The 18,931-nt window shown below is 36.6% G+C and overlaps 1 protein-coding gene across 3 annotated transcripts in view; it reads left to right on the top strand.

Moving 5' to 3' along the window:
• Positions 1–18,931, top strand: part of PPP1R13B (protein phosphatase 1 regulatory subunit 13B) — an 86,105-nt gene that overhangs the window by 51,414 nt on the left and 15,760 nt on the right. For all 3 annotated transcript variants that reach the window (XM_075426669.1, XM_075426668.1, XM_075426667.1), the window contains exons 5-7: positions 15,446–15,547; positions 16,584–16,758; positions 17,148–17,344. In XM_075426669.1, coding sequence (XP_075282784.1) covers positions 15,446–15,547; positions 16,584–16,758; positions 17,148–17,344 — 474 coding nt within the window. The remainder of the gene's footprint in view (positions 1–15,445; positions 15,548–16,583; positions 16,759–17,147; positions 17,345–18,931) is intronic.

Below are 18,931 nucleotides of genomic sequence, written 5' to 3'. Positions count from 1 at the left end.
TGTACTGTTTTAATGATGAAATGATTGATTTTTACTTAATATCTGGATAGAGCTGAAAGTGTGACATGCATAGAAAACTATGAGATTAATGTTTGCTTTAATATTTGAATCAATACTCTTGGAAAAAACAATGGGCAATGTGTCTGTAATTCAGTATGGATATTTCTATTAATTGACATTTTGTCACATGCAGTAGGATTTTTTTTTTCCTTCTTTGAAACTATATGTGCTTGATCAGCAATTGTTTAAATAATGGTTAGCATGAAATCACATTATATAAATGCTTAAATTTCATTAGATTATCTTCCAAATAAAGATTTAATGTTATAAGTGGAATAGACTAGGTCGCTTCAAACTGTGAAACATGCATTATTGTAAAGAATACTTTTGTGAAAGCGTTTATCTGAGCTTTACATTCTGCATGACAAAGTCTAAACGAAAAACTATGTGAGACTTTGTAAATTGACTTAGTTCTCGTATTCCTGGGGTGACCTTTTGGGGTTTGCTCTTGTTTATAACTCCTTGCTGTAATAGGGACTTGACCTCTTTCCACCACTACACAGAAGGTATAGATATGTGGAGATAAGGCTTACATAACTAAACATTTCCCTTTGCCAGGGAGATTGGGCAGTGTCTTCAGAGAGATTCTCTTCTCTGAGAATAGCTGCCTCTTCCTCCTCTTCCTTTCTTTTGCGTGTGTAACTGAGCCAGTTTGGTTTGAACAGAAGTTGTAATGAGGGAAATTCTAATTAAATATTGGGGAAAAATGTGTTCTCAGTCAGAGTAATAGACATTGGAACAGATTGCCTGGAGTCTTTGGAATTTCTACCTAGCTGAATAAAGCCCTGAGCAATCTGAACTGCTCTGAGCAGGGGTTATTGAGCCAGGTGACCTCCAGAGGCTCCTTTCTACCTAAATTATTATTTGATTCTGTGATCAGTGGCCATGGAACAGTGGTCATAAAAGGCTGGGTCTTGTTTGCTTCCAGATGTCCTAGCATGATCCAAGCTTCATTCAGTAGAAGCTGCAGTGGTCTGAAAACAGAGAGACAGAGCACATGCAGTTGTGTAGCCACTGGGGGTCAGTGGCAGACAGGAGAGGGACTGGGAGCCACCCGCCGTGGTGCAGCCACGAGTCGTCACCAGGAGGGGTGGATCCGAGATGTGCTCAAAGGGAGTCCCGGAAAGAGGGCTGACCGGCTGGTGATAGCTGTGCAGATGCAAAAGCAATCATATAACTGAGAGATTTCTTGGAGGTGAGAAAACAAGAAAGCAGATGCAGCTCAGGAGGAAAAAAGTATGAGGTGCAGGAACATGATGAAAGTAAAATGTGTTAGACTGGATATATTAGTGTAATGAAAACAGTCTGTATATGAAGACAATACTCGTTTGCTGTAGTTGCTTGGTTTAAATTATTTTTCTACTTGGTAATTTACTTGTGGAGAATAAAATGTCAGTTTGCTGTGTCTGGTACCATTCTCTTTAACTTATTTTTGCTCTTTCTAATACTAAAATTTTTCCCCCAATTTAGAGAGACTGATGTCAATAAGCTTTTTTTTTTTTTTTTTTTTTTTTTATATTGGCTGAAGCATTTACCAAGAAATACAAAGTGGAACCTGACTTTATCTCTCACTATGAAATTTGTGTTAGCTTTGGTGTAAAAGAAACTTGATGCGGAGAAGGAAAAGTTCACCATCATCCCGAACTGGAGAATCACATTCCTGTAAATTTGCTTAGTCTTTAAGCTGTGACCAACAGATAAAGTTGAGAATTAAAATCTTGTGCTGGTTAGATAACAGAACTGAGCTTTACTATTTCTGTTAAAGTGGCTCAAATCAGGCTTTTAGCAAAAATTTTGCAACAGGTAGTCCAACTGTTTTCACATCAGGAGATTCTTCTACTTTCATGCTGGGGCAATTGCTCAGGGAAATTCCATTAACAGGTAGGTTAAAACTGCTGTGTATATGTACACACAAACAGTTTTTAGTAGTACTGGTTTAACTTAGGAGAGTGTGTGGTTGCTGACGGAGACTAGATAGCCATCTGATGCCGTCAGTCTCTGTATCTCATTCCATCATGGCAGTAGTAAAGCCACACTGCTTGTGAGTTCCTGTGGTATGGCTTGTCAGATTCTAGGCTTAGAGTTTAGACAGATTTACATGTAGTGGCAAAATCCTTCAGAAGAATTGTGTGTTGTTCATTAGTTTTAACCATTTGATCCATACAAGTGCTACCAGATAAAAAGGCATTAAACATCTTAATACACTTTTTGTCATATTTTTAATGATATGACAATTACAATTTTTAAATGTGTTCTGAAAAGCATCTGATAAAGAAATGATTTTACAAGTATACTTGCACATGCAAAATACTTAGTTTTCCTTAGCCTGTCAGGCAAAGATGACAAAATCTGATGGTGAGGAAAAAGGCAAACAAGTTAAATTTTTAACAAAATCAGTAACCTCAAGAGAAGAGAAATACATTATATGTGCTGGCTTGAAGTTTCTCATTTGAAACGTTGAAGGATAAAGAGCTTAGTCTGGAATAGAAGTTGTTCTTCAAACCTGAACTGCAAATTCATTTATAATAAGCTTGTAAGTATTAAATACTTTCTGTTTGTAACATTTGACAATATACTTGGAAGAGGCTGCCAGGTCTTAAGACAAGTTTTAGTCAAATTTGTTTAAAATGGACAAATAAATATGTCAGTCTTGGAAATCTAGATTCTTTCAGGGATCTCATAGCAAAGTCTAAGCAAATCATTCCATTAAAAGATGATTAAAAAGAAACTTAGGTGCAAGGAATTCTAGCAGTTTACAGAGAAAATTTTTTTCTGAAGAAATTTTCTTGCAGGCTTCCTGGAACATTCTGACCATGTAAAAAACCTGGTAATTAAATTGGATCGAAGTTTTCCTAATTTTCTGCTGAAACTTGGTTGCTTTTGTTAAGGGGACAAAAATGATTGTAGCTGCCACTTTTACAGTCAAGAGTGTTCGCTGTGTAAGACATACATTCCTGAAATTATTTTCACCTGTCAGAGAGGGGAGCCTTGCTGCACCTGCAGCAGCCTTCTGCACTGTTAAGACTTCTAGTTCAAGCCCTGGGTCAGCTTAGTAGACTTTGGATTCTCCTCAGACTGATACAGTTCTTGGCTAAGTCTGTCTGAAGCATTTTCCAGACAGCTGGCAGTATCTTGCTCTTCAAAAAACAGAAAAGCTAATCCAACTAAAGGACTTAAGGGGAAAAAAATTAAATTAGACAGTAAAAAAAAAATGAAATTTCAGTCTAAACCTAATTTTAATGTATACAAATAAGTTTTGAATTCTTGCTGGACTAGAAATCCCAGTCTCCTCACACCTCAGTAAAGGAAAGTTATGTAGGGTAACATGTCTACAAGACCAATACCTACGTGATCTCACAGAAAGAACTTCTGTGAAACTGTAGGCAATTCAAATGGTCCTGACCTCGTACTTCACTTTCAGGCCTCTTGTAAACCTTTTAGGCAGAATCACATCATTCTTGGATATGGAATGTCATGAACAGTGTTTTGACATGTCCTGTGCAACCTCAAATAGATTTCAATCCATATGGACAAAGTAGATGCTTGCATTTTATGAGAATTATTTGATAAGCTTCACAACACTTATTCTGTGATAATTTTCCTGTTACAATTTTAATTATGATAGCATTAGTTTATGACTAATGTTAGCTCTTAATGTCTAACTTCATTTGTTTTGAGGAGTGTAAAGATAGAGTGACTAACTGGGGACAGGAAACACTCTTGGAACCCACGTGGAACATTGTGAAATGACTATTTTCTTCCATGTCTTCTCCAAGTATTTACATAATTTTAAATCTCTCGCTCTAGATCCCAAGTATCTGTGTAGATGGCTGTGGATATAAGAGATACTTACAGTATGCAGACTTGTAGTATATAGACTTTGTAGTTCTGCTGCTCTTTTGGGCATTAAAAGTAGTTCTGCTCAACAAGTTACAGGGAATGAAGACATGGTTTTCTAGTCCATCACAGCCAACAGGTGGCTTCCCGTCTTGCAGAGGAGGAAAGACCTAAACTGCACCATGTACTCAATCTGTACCTTTAGTTCCTGCTTTTATAGGTCTGACTTTGCTTTTGCTCAGGCATGGCTTTGCAGTTTTACAGCAATACTTAGTTGTAGGTGTCCATGGAAACGGGAGGATAAGAAGTTCTGTCCATTTGTTTGTTTAACCTCTAACTATGGTACTTATTTTCATATATCTGTAATGTGAACATGGAGCAATACAATTCACTCTTTTCCCTAGATTTCTAACTAAATCAAGCATGTGGAGAATTGCCTCCAGTTGTCACTGCATATAGAGATGCTGAGTTGCTTGGCCCTTATATAAAGGTAGAATAGTTTAGAATGATTGTGTCAGCTGATGCATAATATTATACACATTAGCTCATAAAGTAAAGCCAAATATTGTAATGTTAAGTTGTTGTAAGGAAGATGGGACTTGTCCTTTCCTTTGTTGTTGTAGTTCCTTACAGATTATGAAATTTACTGTGTCAGCGCAGGACTCTTAAGAGCTTAATTGTGAAAGCTTGACTGTTCCTGTCTCTGAGCAGCTTTCAGTTGTGAGCAGGAGACTCTTCTGGTACTTACAAGGCCAGCTATTGCTTTTCAGGCCACCTGTAGATTTCTCTCTTTTGTGTAGCTGTGTCATCTGCAGATTAGTGTTTCCTCTAATCTTTTCCAGTGTTTGTGTTTTTTCTTGTGCAGTGGCCTCCTTTCTCTGACACACCTTTCCATGTTTACTGACCTGTTAATTTCGTTTCCCATCCATCTAGCCTTTGGACACCTAGCATACCTATGTCCCACCCATACGTTTTTCCCAGGCAAGTGAACCTTTCCATTGCTCTGTTCTTCTCAGCTGCTTCCAGAGCCAATTGTTGTTAGGTTTGTTCCCCCTGCAATCTTCCTCAGATCAAAGCAGAGAAAATGAAAGTCCCTCTGGCTAATTTAGGAGCAAGGGAGTTGAACTTGTTTTTCTTCTCTTATTCTTACTGGATGATCTTACTCTACAGCTCATACCTTTCCTTGCTTGCTAAAAATAAGCCTGTTCTTTATGCAGCTGGAATATTCACTGTATTGTGCTTGGACGTACAGTTCTTCAGTGTTCTTATGGAGACCCATTTGGCTGGATCTCTTGTGTAAGTGCACTGAATCATGCTTGAATTACTTTTTTGAAAGAACGAAGAGAGGGTGAACTTGCATGTCGTTCGTGAGTTTGACAAGGTAAATTACAGCTTTTTATGTTTTTTTTGTCTTCCACAATATGGGATTTTTTAGATACATAAGAAATTGTTAAAGAAAATACTAAAGCTCATTAATGTTTAATATTCAAATTCTTAGGTCTAGGTTTTGGCTTGCTGCGGTCGTCTCTGACTTGCAGCTTCTTGATTTAGGCTGTTACGCACATGCTTTAGCTTTATTGCTGGCTCATGTATTCATCTTGTTGCATGCGAGATTTAATAAATAGCTGCAGTATGCAGGGAGAAGCATACAGCAAACACTGGAAAGGTTGTTTGTGTAAGAATGTGGTATCTATTCTGACTGTACTGTTTGCCTTTTATCTTAGGCAGTCTCTGTTAGTAAAGAAACTCTTTGTTAAATTTCAGGTGGTATGGTTTTCTGTCACTTTAAACAGTAAAATTAAACACAAAGTAATGATTTTCCTGATCTTGGTATTCAGTTTTTGCACTGATTTGGTGATACTACAAAAATACAAATGGAACAAATAATTCATGTGTTTTTAAAGCTACATTTTCTGTATTCTTCTATTTTCAGTTTAACCTGGTAACTGTGAAAGGACTGTGTATTGCTCAACATTTTCCATTGAATATGAAACATGCAATGAATCAAGCTGATTGTAGTTGACAGATGGCTTGATCTTGCCGTGATTAGGTCTTTTACTGCTGGCAAAATCCACTAGCCTTTTCCGTTAGCTGATTGTTGAATGCAGAGAGATAGCTTTTCATATTGATAAAGAATTTGGGGAAACCTTTATTTCATATGGAATAAGATTAGAAAATATCTTACCTGCTCTTGATTGCACTGAGCCAAAAAGCCATGCGGGAACTTACCAGATGTGTACAGTTGTTGATTGGCTGCTTCACAGCAAACAGTTAAACGAGCGGTGTAGACAGAAACTAACAGAGACATGGAGTTGAAGCATGTTGAAGCAACGCAGATCCTTACAGCTGATGGGCAGTGCTGCAAAGTAAAGATGTGCTCTCTTACAATTACATGGGGAAATAGCAAACAGGTAATTAATTAGTTTTCAAATTTTGTTAGTTTACACTTCGGTGGACATGTTATTTAACTACTGTGTAGCTTTTGCACTTAAGTTTAAATGAGTGTGGGTTTCGTTGTCACATGACCGGAATGCAGACTAGTTTGGGTTTTGTAATGCCTTATGTCTGAATTGAAATTCTTAGTTAATCAGATTTTGTTAGATGCATTTGCTATCATTTTTAAGTTTTATGACCTTATCAAAAGCTCATTACTTCAAAATGTCATGGTCAGCTTTTGCTTTTAACAACTTAGGTTTTATGGGAAGTACAAGTCATACACTAAGTTTCACAACATTATCTTTCAATTACAGGATACTTATTTTCAGTATTTTTGTGTTTTGGAAATGTTTTATTATACTGTTCTCATATAAACCATATTACATCACCACAGAAAAACTTCATCTTGAAACAATTACTTAAGGGAAGAATATACAGACATTTGATGCTAAACATGTTATTTAGACTAATGATAAGTGCATCTTAACGATACTTAGCTACCCTATCTGAAGAAGATGTTGCTTTTCTAAAAGACCAGGAAAAATATAGTTCCAAGACTATTTTTTTTGGACAGTGTGTTTTCAACATGTATTGTAACATGTCTGTTACTCAAAATCACTCTGAGTGAAAATATTGGTGTTGTAAACAGGTCTGAAGTTTTGTGCACAACTGATCTGTTACTTCTGTAAGAATGCGTAATTTCGTTTACGGTAATTTACTTTTTTAGGAGTACGAGGTTAAGATTTTGGTTCAAATCAGCTACTGGGTACTTTAGCCAACACTAAAGTTCATATAAATGTGCTCAAGATTTCCGTTGCTGTTTGAAAGTGTCTGCAAGGACAAGGAAGAAAGTAGTGTTTTAAATAAATGAATTCCAGATACTACTTTCCTATATTGTAGAAGTGATTTATAAGCAGTTTCTTTCATGTGTAGCAGGTCTTCAATATATGCTTGAATTCTTTTCTAATTTTGAAAATTATTTTGACATTGTTTTGATTTTTGTTAAGTTCTGCCTTTTCTTAGTTGTTCTGTGCAAAATAGAGGACAGCCTGACGTGTGAGATTACTAAGAAAACAATATGGGAAAGCAGGACATCTGGGGGCTGTGGCTTATGCTGAATAAACTTCAAATGTTTTATTATATAGAGTGACTTATTAGCTTCAGCAAGTTGGAGGAATTGCTAACAAGGTAGTGTAGCTTGTGAGGGATGTTAAGATTTTATCAAATATAGATAATGTGAGATTTTTCAGCAAATTGTGATACAGTTGAAGTGTGTTCTAAGAAACTGTTAATGTATTTATACAAACACAAATAAAATAACACTTTTTAAATAAATTTCTGAGTAAAGTTACCAGATTCTGTTTGTACTGTTAATTTCAAGGTTATTTGTTTGTCAGAAGATAGCACATGCTAGGTATATTTTCCTTTAATTCCCAATATTCTGGTAGCCTTTTCTGGGTTTAATTAGCTTGTTCATTTCCATTAAGCTAAAAAAGGCATTCTATTGTCATTGGATTCTTCAAAATGGATTTCTGCTATCGGCATATTTCTGACCCAATTAAAAAAATGCAAGGCAGAGCTGTGGATAAAGCCATTAAACTGGAAATAATGTCATCCATGTCGAGATCAGCAAAAGCTCTAGTTTAAATAAAACCAGATATTTTCTTTTATCTTTTTATAGTGCTGTATATGAGTTTTTCCCACAAGATTTTCAAGTTGTCTTTGTTGTGCATGGCACTAGGATCAGCTTTTACGGAAGATGTGGTCAGAATCTATTAGAATTCTTAAATTTGGTCGTGTATAGGGTCAACGTGTTTCAGAAATTGAAAGAAGTCAGAATCAATAATCTGCAGCAGATGCACCATCTTGTGTTCTCCTCTCATAGTCCTCAGATAGCACGAGGAGGCCACATATATTTCACTTAAGAGCTATTTGCTACACAAGTGGTGTAATAAACTCCGGTATCTTCTGTCTGTTTATCCCATCACTGCTGTTGTGCTGAGGACAGGTACCCAAAGTGTGTGCTGGCTCTTAGCAGCAGCCTTTAAAGCTTTGTTGCCAACTCAGCTGGTTGAAGCATACACTAAACTATGTTACTTGGAATGACGCTTAAGGCAGAAAAGTTACATGTGGCTGCTGAGCCGCTGTTGCCCGTGTCCAAGTTAGCACGGGAGAATTAGGAAATTTCTTGCTGGATTCAGCAGGCAAAGCAAGCTGTTCCTTTCTTTCCTGCTCTGGCAATTTGGTAGCTGTGCAGCCAGAGTTGTAGCTGTAAATGCCACACAGAGGAGGAGAATGCAGGGATGGCTCACTGAGGTGAGAATTTCCTGATTTGGGAAGGCTGACAATTGTCAGAGCCCTGATCGATCCCAGTCTGGAATTCACTGGCTGGGGAGTGCTCCAACCTACCCTTGTTCGTTTTATGGTTGTCAGTCTGCTTTATTCTGGGAAAATGCTCGTATGTGTAATATACTTCACTTCTGTTGTCCACATATTTGTATACGTAGTCCCAGGCCTGTCAGTTCTGTGTTTGTCATGCAGCTGTATAGATTTCTGGGGTTTGACAGCTCTACAAAGGTAAATTTCTAGTCTGGAGGTAAGTTTTGTATTCCCTAATTTGCCCTAGGGAAGAACAGCAACTTAAAACGGCTATAGATTGTGAAAAACTGAGTCTTTCAGTATATGCAGTAAAAACAGAGTATTTACTTTGCATTTCTATGTAGGCATATTAAGCCTTCTCAGGAGCAACGTGCAGTACCTTTCTGGCCTCTGCTGTCCTCTCCTATTAGGCTGGTGAAGATGCGGAGGTTTTTTTGCCATGGCAGTAGCTGTGTGCCTCATTAATGAATCCCACATGGGGGAGTAAATTCTTTATATCATGAGCTCAGATGAGTTTATTCTTGGGGTTTTTTCTCTCTCTCTGTTGCAGTTGCTGCCTCAAATTCAGTACTGATCTTGTCCTCGGTCTGTGCTTTTTTTTGGGGGGTTGGGGTTTTGTTTTTGTTGTGTGTGTGTCCGCTGCCCCGCTATCTGTAGCCTTTGATATGCTGGTTTGTCCCAACCTTGATAAAGAGTGTTTTCTTTCACATTTATTCTGGCTGAGGATACGGTTACCTTTGCCATCACAAATGGGACTTCTTTTGGGGGTGGATATGGAGGACTTCAGAGAAGGATTGCTTTTTTTAACTAAAAAAGGCTATTTGACCAAAGCATTCCTTATCTGTACTACAATTTCAGAGTGGCAGCCTATGTAAAGAATGAACAGTGTAGTTGGGTTGCAGGTGGGATATGTGCTGCATTATCTTCAGTAGCTGCTCTGTGTTAGCTTGTGAATAAAAGATGGTGGCTGAATAAAAGGGTGGCTTAAAGTAGCAGGATACAAGCAGAAAAGCTTTCTGGGTGGCCCTTTTGATGGCCAGAGTCAGAACCAGCCATTCTGGTCTCCAAGGCAGAAGCTAAGACACACTTTCTCACCTCCCTGCACGCTGGCTGATTACATTTTATCTAGGTTCTGTTGGACCTTGGAAATTGGTGGTTTGACCTCAGAATCATCTCTGACTGTGACGAGAGAGAAGGGTGGACTAAAGTACTGAAAAGGAAGTAGTAAATGAGGGAGTAAGGACAGAGCTGATGGAGGTAAGTGATAGGAAAAAGACAGAGTTCATTGTCCACGATTCATTGAACAAGAATATGCATAGGAGAAGGTGGAGCTTGGCCAGTTTCAGGAGGCTTGAGATACCTGCACCCTGTACTTTCTAGTGCAGGGCATTGGGAAGGGAACTGAGGAAGAATTGTGTGGGAGATGGGTGTGAACACCTATCTAAAAGGAAAGAAGGAATAGATAAGGGAAGTTGATGACATGGGGGCTCTTGCAAACCTAGAAAAAGATCTGAAGAGATAGTATGCAGGAAATGATTGGTAAATTCTTGTGCTGCTCTGGTTTCCTTTTTCAATTAATGGATTGCATTAAGCTTTACACTGGCATTGGGGTGGCTAGGCATCGCTGAACCTAAACATGAGATTGCCAGTCATTTTGGTGGCCTGAAAAGCTTTTGGATATTTGTTGTTTTCCTGTAAAGCTCTTATTTCTGATACCATAACAGTCTTGGGTGTGGATTTGGTATATGTTTCATTATTATTTTCAAAGTAACTTTATGTTCTTACTAGTGCAAACTTAGAAAATGATCCGAAATAAGTATCTTCATGGCTTAGATATGGAGTCAGAGAAATAGGTAAAATCAAAATGCATCGTAATTATCATCTTTTAAAAAATAATCTATTTAAAGAGATCAGTCTCAGGGTTTTTTATTTTAATATTGACATAAATAGATTCCTCTTAAAAGATAGTTTTCTGATGGGAGTAGAGGCAAAAAACCACTGGAATCTGCCCTTGTTGCTTTCATGTCTTGACTGCAGTACACTTTGCTTGTCACAGAAATGAGTTCAGGTGCAATTTTTCATTTACTATTGTGGGTTGCCAATGAATAAGTCATCTCGTAATAGCTCAGAAGCATGTAGACTGAGGAGTTTGTGATGATAGACAGAACAGCATACTGTGAGGGTAGAAAGAGAGGAAGGAGGAACAAGAAAATTAATTTTCAGAGTGACAGGGCTAATGTGTAGAATTAAATATTAAAGGAGGTTCTTTTTGTTAATTAAATGCCTAAGGTATGACTTGTTTTGAGGCAGCTTGTAAACTGGTTCCCAAACTATTTAATTACTACTGTAACGTTCATCTTGCCTCTCTCAAAAATATTAATCATCAAATGGTAAAATATTAGTCTGTAGTAGGAGGGTAATGTCAGAAGCTGAAACTCCAGTTCATTACAAATTCTGTCTCTCATCATGACCTTTTAAAGTGCATGCTAAACAAAATAAATATGATTTTTTAAACATTCTTGTCAATATTTAAGAAATTAGGGAATATAGGTGGCAAAGTATTCTTGTCTGTGTGAGAGATACATAATACTTCCTTACTGCCCAGTAATGCAGTGTTTCCACTATAGATTTTATTTAGGAGTTCATCTCTATGTGTAAGTGCTTCTGTGAATCAATGAAAAGAAATTTACAATTCAGCAAAACTGTCTCCTTTGATGTATCACCATGTAGCAAATGAATCTGTGGAATCTGGAGGGGCAGATATTTGTAGTGGCTTGTTAGTAGCTCCTTCAGAAGGCAGTTCTGCAGGAGGTAGGTTTCTCTTGCTGCAGGAGAAAGGAGGAGGTCTGGCCCTTAAACGTGATAGGCTCATGTTTGTTATGAGAGGTGAGTGACTTCGTAGATGAAATTGTTAATAACCGATGTGAACAGCACAAACTTAAGAATCCGAGAAACCAAGAACCTCATTAAAGAATGGAGAAAATGTAGCGCACTCTTTGCCTTGCATAACCTGAGTTTCTGAAGAAGGACTAGGACTGACTTTTTTTCAGTGGTTGTGCTTGCATATCGATTAGTTATTACAAGCAGACTGAACTAATATGAAATGTTCTAACCGAATTGATTCAACTAGATCTCGGCAAGAGAAGGATTCAGTGTTTTTCGTGCTGTTTCAAAAATGATGGTATCCTGTTTTGAAGACCTGAAATCAGCAACAGTCTATTTGAAAAGATTTGATTTGGTGTTGAAGAGGAATTCTGCTTGTTGTGTTTACTGCTTTTGCCATGTGGATGAAAAAGAACAAACTGCGAGTGAAGTTACAGGTTTAAAACTTTGTTTCCTCAGCTGACTCTTGTTTTCTTTCCTAAGTATAGTATAGTTATTTTAAGTGAAAGGGACACTTACTGGTATTTGGTGAGGTAAACATTAGAAGATTCTCATATATTTAAATGGTTAATTATCACTGTTTCCCATGTTCTTGTACTTTGCCATGTGTAAAAGGTTTTTAGTCATTACACTTTCTAAATGGAACATTTTACAATAGTTAATAGCTTCTTCAAGGAGAAGCTAATATTTGCATTCATCTTATAATTAGTCTTCTATATTTTACATAATACAAAATAATGTACTTTGTTCAGGCATTGAGATATACTTTCAAATATGCTTATTAAAAACAGTAAAAATTCTGAGCATCTGGATCAAACTTTCTTGTTTCTGGTGCTTTTACAAACCAGTTTCTTACTGTCATCGTGCATTCCACGTTACATTTTTCATTTAGTAAATCTGTAATTTTCCCTCAGTGAAGTGGCTTTTTTGCCTTGAAATATGCACAACCTGTATACAGATACCACTTTTTTGAGTCTGGATATATTTTTAACAAGATTTCTTAGCAGAATAAAACATGTCTGTTTCTTGGACAATGTTATACTGAAAATTACTGCTGGAAATCGAATGAGGTATCAGTGTTATTAACTTAAACTGATGATCAAAGCGGAAAGGAGGGAACCAATGGGAAGGCTGTGCATGGTCTAGTGGAAATTGTGTATTTTTGAAACAGAGCATATGTGTATGGAGAAAATACTATCAGTTCGCCCCCCCACCTTTTTTACTTTTAATATCAGTGATGCAGAGGGAAGCATTCAAGCCATTCTGAGCCCCTTTTAAGAATTACGTACAGAGTCCAGCAGAAGCAGATATAGAGCTTTAGGTTTTTCTGGCGAAAAGTCATGCCAAAGGAAGTCGGCAGAGCCTGAACATGTTCTGGGAGCAGCATCTGGTTTTTCTGTGTTATTTTATTGTCTCAAGTGAGCACATTTTGGTTTGTGGATGGCTCTTGGAAAAGCTTCATTACTTTCTTGCACAATTAATGCCTTTTAGTCTGTAATTAATAATAAAATGTGTCTCTGATTTATTAGCTGGTGGTCACAAGTGCATACAAGTTACTTGGCCTTAAAGAATACAGTGAAGGACTCTCGTCTGTCATAAGTCATGCTAATAAAGAAAGTACACCCTACTAAGTTAAATCTTTTTTTTTTTAATTACTGCATTCACTAACAAAGTGTTGAAATAGAGAATTAGTGATTTGGATGGATTTTACCTTTTCTTCTAGTTCCACTATTCTATCTGGTTATACCTTAAATAAATACACAGGTAATTTTTAATCAGTTCTCTACCATAAATAGTTTTCATTATTGTTGACTAGTAAGAGGAGTTTCAGTTGTAGTATGCAGTAAGAATTATAATTTTGCCCCATAACTTATTCAGTAGGAAATGTTCAGAAGGACAATAACTTTCTTGTAAAACTTTTGGTCTGACATGTCTATATCATGCATCTAAGATGCAGCAACTTTAAAAGTTAGTTTTCCAAATCTGATTCATTTAGTGACTGACCTTGAGGTGGATAGTGCAGAAACATAAAATATTGGAGTTCAAGTAGCCATAAAAAAAAAGAGAAGTTATTTTAAGACAAATATTATTTTCCTTCCTAGCTGAAGCTTAAAGAAACAGTTCTGTATTATGCCTTGATTGGAGAACTGACACTTACTTAAGTAAGAATTTGATGTAGGAATATGAAAGAAGCCGTTCAACGTGGCTGAGATACTTCGGTGTCAACAAGATGTTAGAGAAGAATTTTACTTTTCTTAGAGTGAAATACAAGTATTGCAGGGGACATGTTGTCAGACTAGATCACTACAAGACTGCACTGGAAATCGGCAGGGTGGGCCCAGGAAAACAGAGAAGCTAAATCGGCTTTCCCCTGGGATCAGATCCACAATGTGAAGCTTGATTGGGGTGGGGAGGTGTCTGAGGTTTTTCTTTTTCTTTTTTCTTGGTTTTTTTTTTAAATTATTTTTTTGGAATGAGGTTCAGACCTCATTCCAGTTTGTAAACATTAATTTGAAACAGAGTTTTATTTATCAATATATCCAAATATTTAATTCTCTTTTTCAACAGTATGGTCTGTCTTGGGCATAGGAAATGATGTAATTTTAATTGTTCTACTAGTAGTGTAGTCATGTAGTTTGGTGAAAATACTACATTGTTTATTGAATTACTGCAATGCAGAAGTCCAGCTTTTACATTCATCCAATAAATTGACTGAATTACATGTAAATACCTTGAAACAGATGTTGGACTATTCTGAACTTTCCAGCTTTCCAGCATAATTTTTCAAAGGCAGTTACTCTTCTTCTGTGCAAATTCTAAAGTTGTGGTCAAACTGTGCAATTCTAAGGTGGTGCATTTTGGTTTTCTGAGTAGCAAGGCAGGTACTGGGCAAGTGTCAGCTTCTGGAATTTGTCTTGCTACACTGTACTCTCTTCTGATTGTGCAGTAAAAAATGTGGTTGAAGTAATTTCATTTATAGACTTATATTTGTTGATAGAACTATGAATATACTGAAACAATGCACTCATTTTTAACAACACATAATACTCAGTCTCACACATTGTCACAGCATCATATAAATTTTAAATAATTTTCAGTGATTGCCTCTCTACCCCAATTCTGTAAATGATTTGTTAGTTTTCGGATACAAAAGGAGTGATAAAGCCCCACTAATATCTTGTCTTTTCATTCAAAATTTGCTCAGTAATAGCCACTTACTTGTTCAAAGGGGATCAACTTTACGTTGCTTCACTTTGTACAGACATTTTCACAGATTCTTGCCTTAAATGCTCCAGTCTGCCAGGAATTTTCACCATGTTTGGATGCGAGCTTAGTAACAGCCTTTATTTACCCTTTATCTAAGGGTTCTCATGTCGTCTTGTCCTGTGCTAGGTGAATAATGCTAACCACAAGTTAAAGCTGCCAAGGCAACTGGAAGTGTTAGGAAAGGAAAGAAGCTTCATGTGCCAATTACTACTTAAAATACCTGCTTACATGTGTATTACCACATGTGCCATACCAGTACTGTGTACCAGTTCTACCAATTCTTATCAAAGCAGTGTTAAACGCAGTATAAGGGCTTTTTTTCTCGTTTGTTTTATCTCTTAGTGTTTTCCTCTTTCATCTGCTTTCCCCCTTTTTGCTTTTTCTGTCCCTGGTATGTGCATGGTCTGTGTCCTTGCGTCCTGCTCTGAGGTTCCTTACTCTTTCATAGGTATCTATCATTTTTCTTCCTCTGAGGACCGTGGAGGAGACTTTAGCCTTCCTTTGAAGGAGTGGGGGTTTAGCTGCAATAGCCAGAACAATTAATATACATCAACAGATTAATGTAACATTTTGTGTTCTGCAGGTTGGGAATCCACGTGTTGAGCTTACTCTTTCTGAACTTCAAGATATGGCTGCCCGACAACAGCAGCAGATTGAAAATCAACAGCAAATGTTGGTTGCTAAGGTAGTAATTGTATACAGATCATAATAAATACAAATTTCCATCACCATATGCAAACATAAGTTTCATGGATATAGGAAAACACAATTCATTCTAGATAAGCTGAAGAAAGAGCTTGAGAAATCCATTGTTTTACTAAGTTAATCTTAACCTAGGCAGTATACAACATTTCAGTGTAAATGATACTATAACAACGTATGTCAAGCCAAGTTATGTGTCCCTACAAAAATATTGCTAGGTTTTGTCGCTTTTGTAAGGCCTGCTTCATGATCCGTGATAGACCAGGCTTGCCTCTATGCTCCTCTTTAGTAGCTCATTCACTCCAGCATAGTAATAGTGGTGTGAAATGGTACACACTTTGTGTATGTTCTTATATTATATTTGCAAGTTTGTGAGATGTAAGATTCTTAAGTATGTTTTCAGAATGGGGAGTGGGTTGAATGTTTTTGACATTGTTGTAGGTGTCATACAGTATGCACTGGGTGCTTGGAGTACTTAGGAATCAACCTATTAATTCTGTTGTTCTTTTTTGATGGAAATAATGTAGAAAAATAAACATTTTCCTTATGTGCCCAGCAGCAGCACTGCTATTTAGTACTGGAACTTATCTTACAGTAGGTCAGCTTGTTTGAAATAGTCTTTTGGATGTATTTTGTCTTTTTTGGGAAGCTGGATAACTGCGTTGGAAGCTTATTTTGCAATGGCAGGAAAAGTGTTAATAGGATTGGAAAACAAATGCCAGAGAAAGCTTCACAGATACGTTTCAGTGTTCAGGCTAGGGTTGTATTTGCACATGTATGTAAATTTGATATTTGGTCTAAAAAAAAAAGCTTGAATCTCTGCTCTAAAACAGATTTGTTCAATTAATGTTAAGAGTTTTGCTAGGAGGACTGTTACATATTTTAACTAGATACAACTTTTTCTGATTTCTGGAAATAAAAAACCCCAGTGATCATAATGGTGGGTTTTTCTGTGCTAACTTTTTCTTAAAAATAAATGGGTAACAGGTACCTCTTGTCTAAAACCTCATTTTTGTCAGGAACAACGTTTGCGTTACCTGAAGCAGCAAGAACGTCGTCAGCAGCAGTCTGTTTCTGAGAGTGAAAAGCTTCAAAAACTTAAAGAACGTGTTGAAACCCAGGAGACAAAGCTGAAAAAAATCCGTGCCATGAGAGGACAAGTGGACTACAGCAAGATCATGAATGGCAATCTATGTATGTGGAGTTTTAAAGTAATTTATTGCAGTGAATAGTGAATTAAATTCATGACTAGCAAATAATGTTATACTGCTCTATGTATATAGCATTGAAACAGGATTTCAGATAGAATCTTTTTTGTCTTGCAGAGGATCCTGTGTTTCTATGAAATTTTTATGACATAACTTTTTGTTTTATATAGTCAGGCAAAAAGTCTGAATAAGTCTCTTCTATCACTATTAGGAAATATTATGACTGTTAGCAAATTCCCAACACATAAATATGTTACATGTACATACCAGATTTAAACCTAGTATGTTGTATTTATCAATACCTGTTGAATTAAAAAATTAACAACTTGTGCTTTACTCAGTTGTTTTTTGTTATTTTTATCCTGTTAATTTTAGCAACTGAAATTGAGCATATAAGTGCCATGTTCCAGGAAAAGCAGCAGGAGCTACAGGCTGCAGTGTTAAAAGTGGATCAACTTACTCAGCAACTGGAGGATTTAAGGAAAGGGAAGCTGAATGGGTTTCAGTCTTACAATGGACAAATGACGGGACCTGCAGCCGTAGAATTAAAAAAGTTGTATCAAGAGCTACAGGTAAGTAATGGAGAGATGCTATTTAGATGATAGCTGTGGATTTTTAAAACTTTTATTACTGCTCTTATGGGTGGCCATTTGGTACTGTGACATCTTATAAAACTGTGGTATTGGAATGCTGTTAATGTGTGAGGTTGTAGTTACTATATAACCCTCTTTAAAACAGAATTTCATTAGTTTTAAAATCTGTTTTTGTTGTTGCACATAAACATAATGATACAAAGCATGGAAGTGTTCTGAAGGGCATTTCTCAGCCCCTAATACTGAAATACTGAACGTTGGCATAATCTAGTGTTTGTTTTAATCTCACTTAAAAAAAAAATTAAAAATCCATGCAGTACTTCTTCCATTTTGCGAAGAACTGGGTGTAGCAAGCTCACTTAGATCTTAATTTGGAGACATGACTGGACAGTGAATAAAATTAAAATATATAATGAAAGTATAGTTATAATGTCTGGTGTAAATAAACAAAATACATAGGAATTAAATAACACATTTTAACAGAATCATCAAAAATATAAGCCGCACTGTATTCACTGCACTCTACAGTGCACTGTAGCTGCAGTATATTCACACAGTATTCCCTCTATCCCTATCAAATATCTTCTTCCAAGAAGATTGTTACATCTAAAGTGTAGTTCTCACAAGAGTGAGTAAATATTCTATTTACTTTGAAATTTTGTCTAGTTTTTATGTTTAAAAGTTATGAATATGTAATCGTGTGTCAGGATTTGAGGGCTTTTTTATTTACTCGTGCTTTATTGTGATCAAGGCAACAGCTCTAATATATGTGTTTAATATTTCAAAATTAATATAAATTTCAAAATTAGTCTCATTTCTTTACATGAGCAAATACAACATACAAATTAATCCATCACATGTTTTCATGAATTAGGATTAAGGGTCATTTTTCCCTCTTTCCCCATTTATACAAGGCATATAGAATCGTAAAGTAGTTTGGGTTGGAAGCGAGTTCTACAGGTCTAGTCCAACCCCCTCTGCAATGAGCAGGGACATCTTCCGCTAGATCAGGTCTCTACCTTTTGAGTATTTCTAAGTGCAAAGACGCTCAATATATTGACATTTTTCTCTTGTGCTTCACAATGATCCCATACACGTTTATCAAGACTTAAATTTGCCTCAGTGTTTTTTTGCATGTACCACTACCGTGAAAATTGGAACACTGAGACAATACTGTCAGAGTTATTGAAGGTATGAAAAAATGCCAGTGGGAAGGCAAGAGAAATAATTATGAAGACTGTCATGGTTATTTTAAACCATAAAGGTAATCCATCCCCTAATCTTACTGGAAACCTGCTGTGAAGGTTTTGGTTTTAATCCCCATGTGGAGAGGAAAATCGGTTAACCTCCCCTCCACGCATCAAGAATTTTCATGTGGAGCTGGAAACAAAATCAATAGCGTAATTTCTGTTACAAGTTTTATATCACTTAGTTTTGATGATATTCAAACTGTCTTGGTGGTTAAACATAACTTTTAACAAACATTTTCTGTGACTTAATTTTTTACAGTGTAATTCAGTTCTGAAATGTCTTTATGCCTAATTCTTCAATCCATTTGCTGTAAAT

Source organism: Opisthocomus hoazin, chromosome 7 (assembly GCF_030867145.1).
Source record: "Opisthocomus hoazin isolate bOpiHoa1 chromosome 7, bOpiHoa1.hap1, whole genome shotgun sequence".
Lineage (NCBI taxonomy): Eukaryota > Metazoa > Chordata > Aves > Opisthocomiformes > Opisthocomidae > Opisthocomus > Opisthocomus hoazin.
Note: the sequence above shows the minus strand (reverse complement) of the source record. Positions and strands in the feature narration are given on the sequence as shown.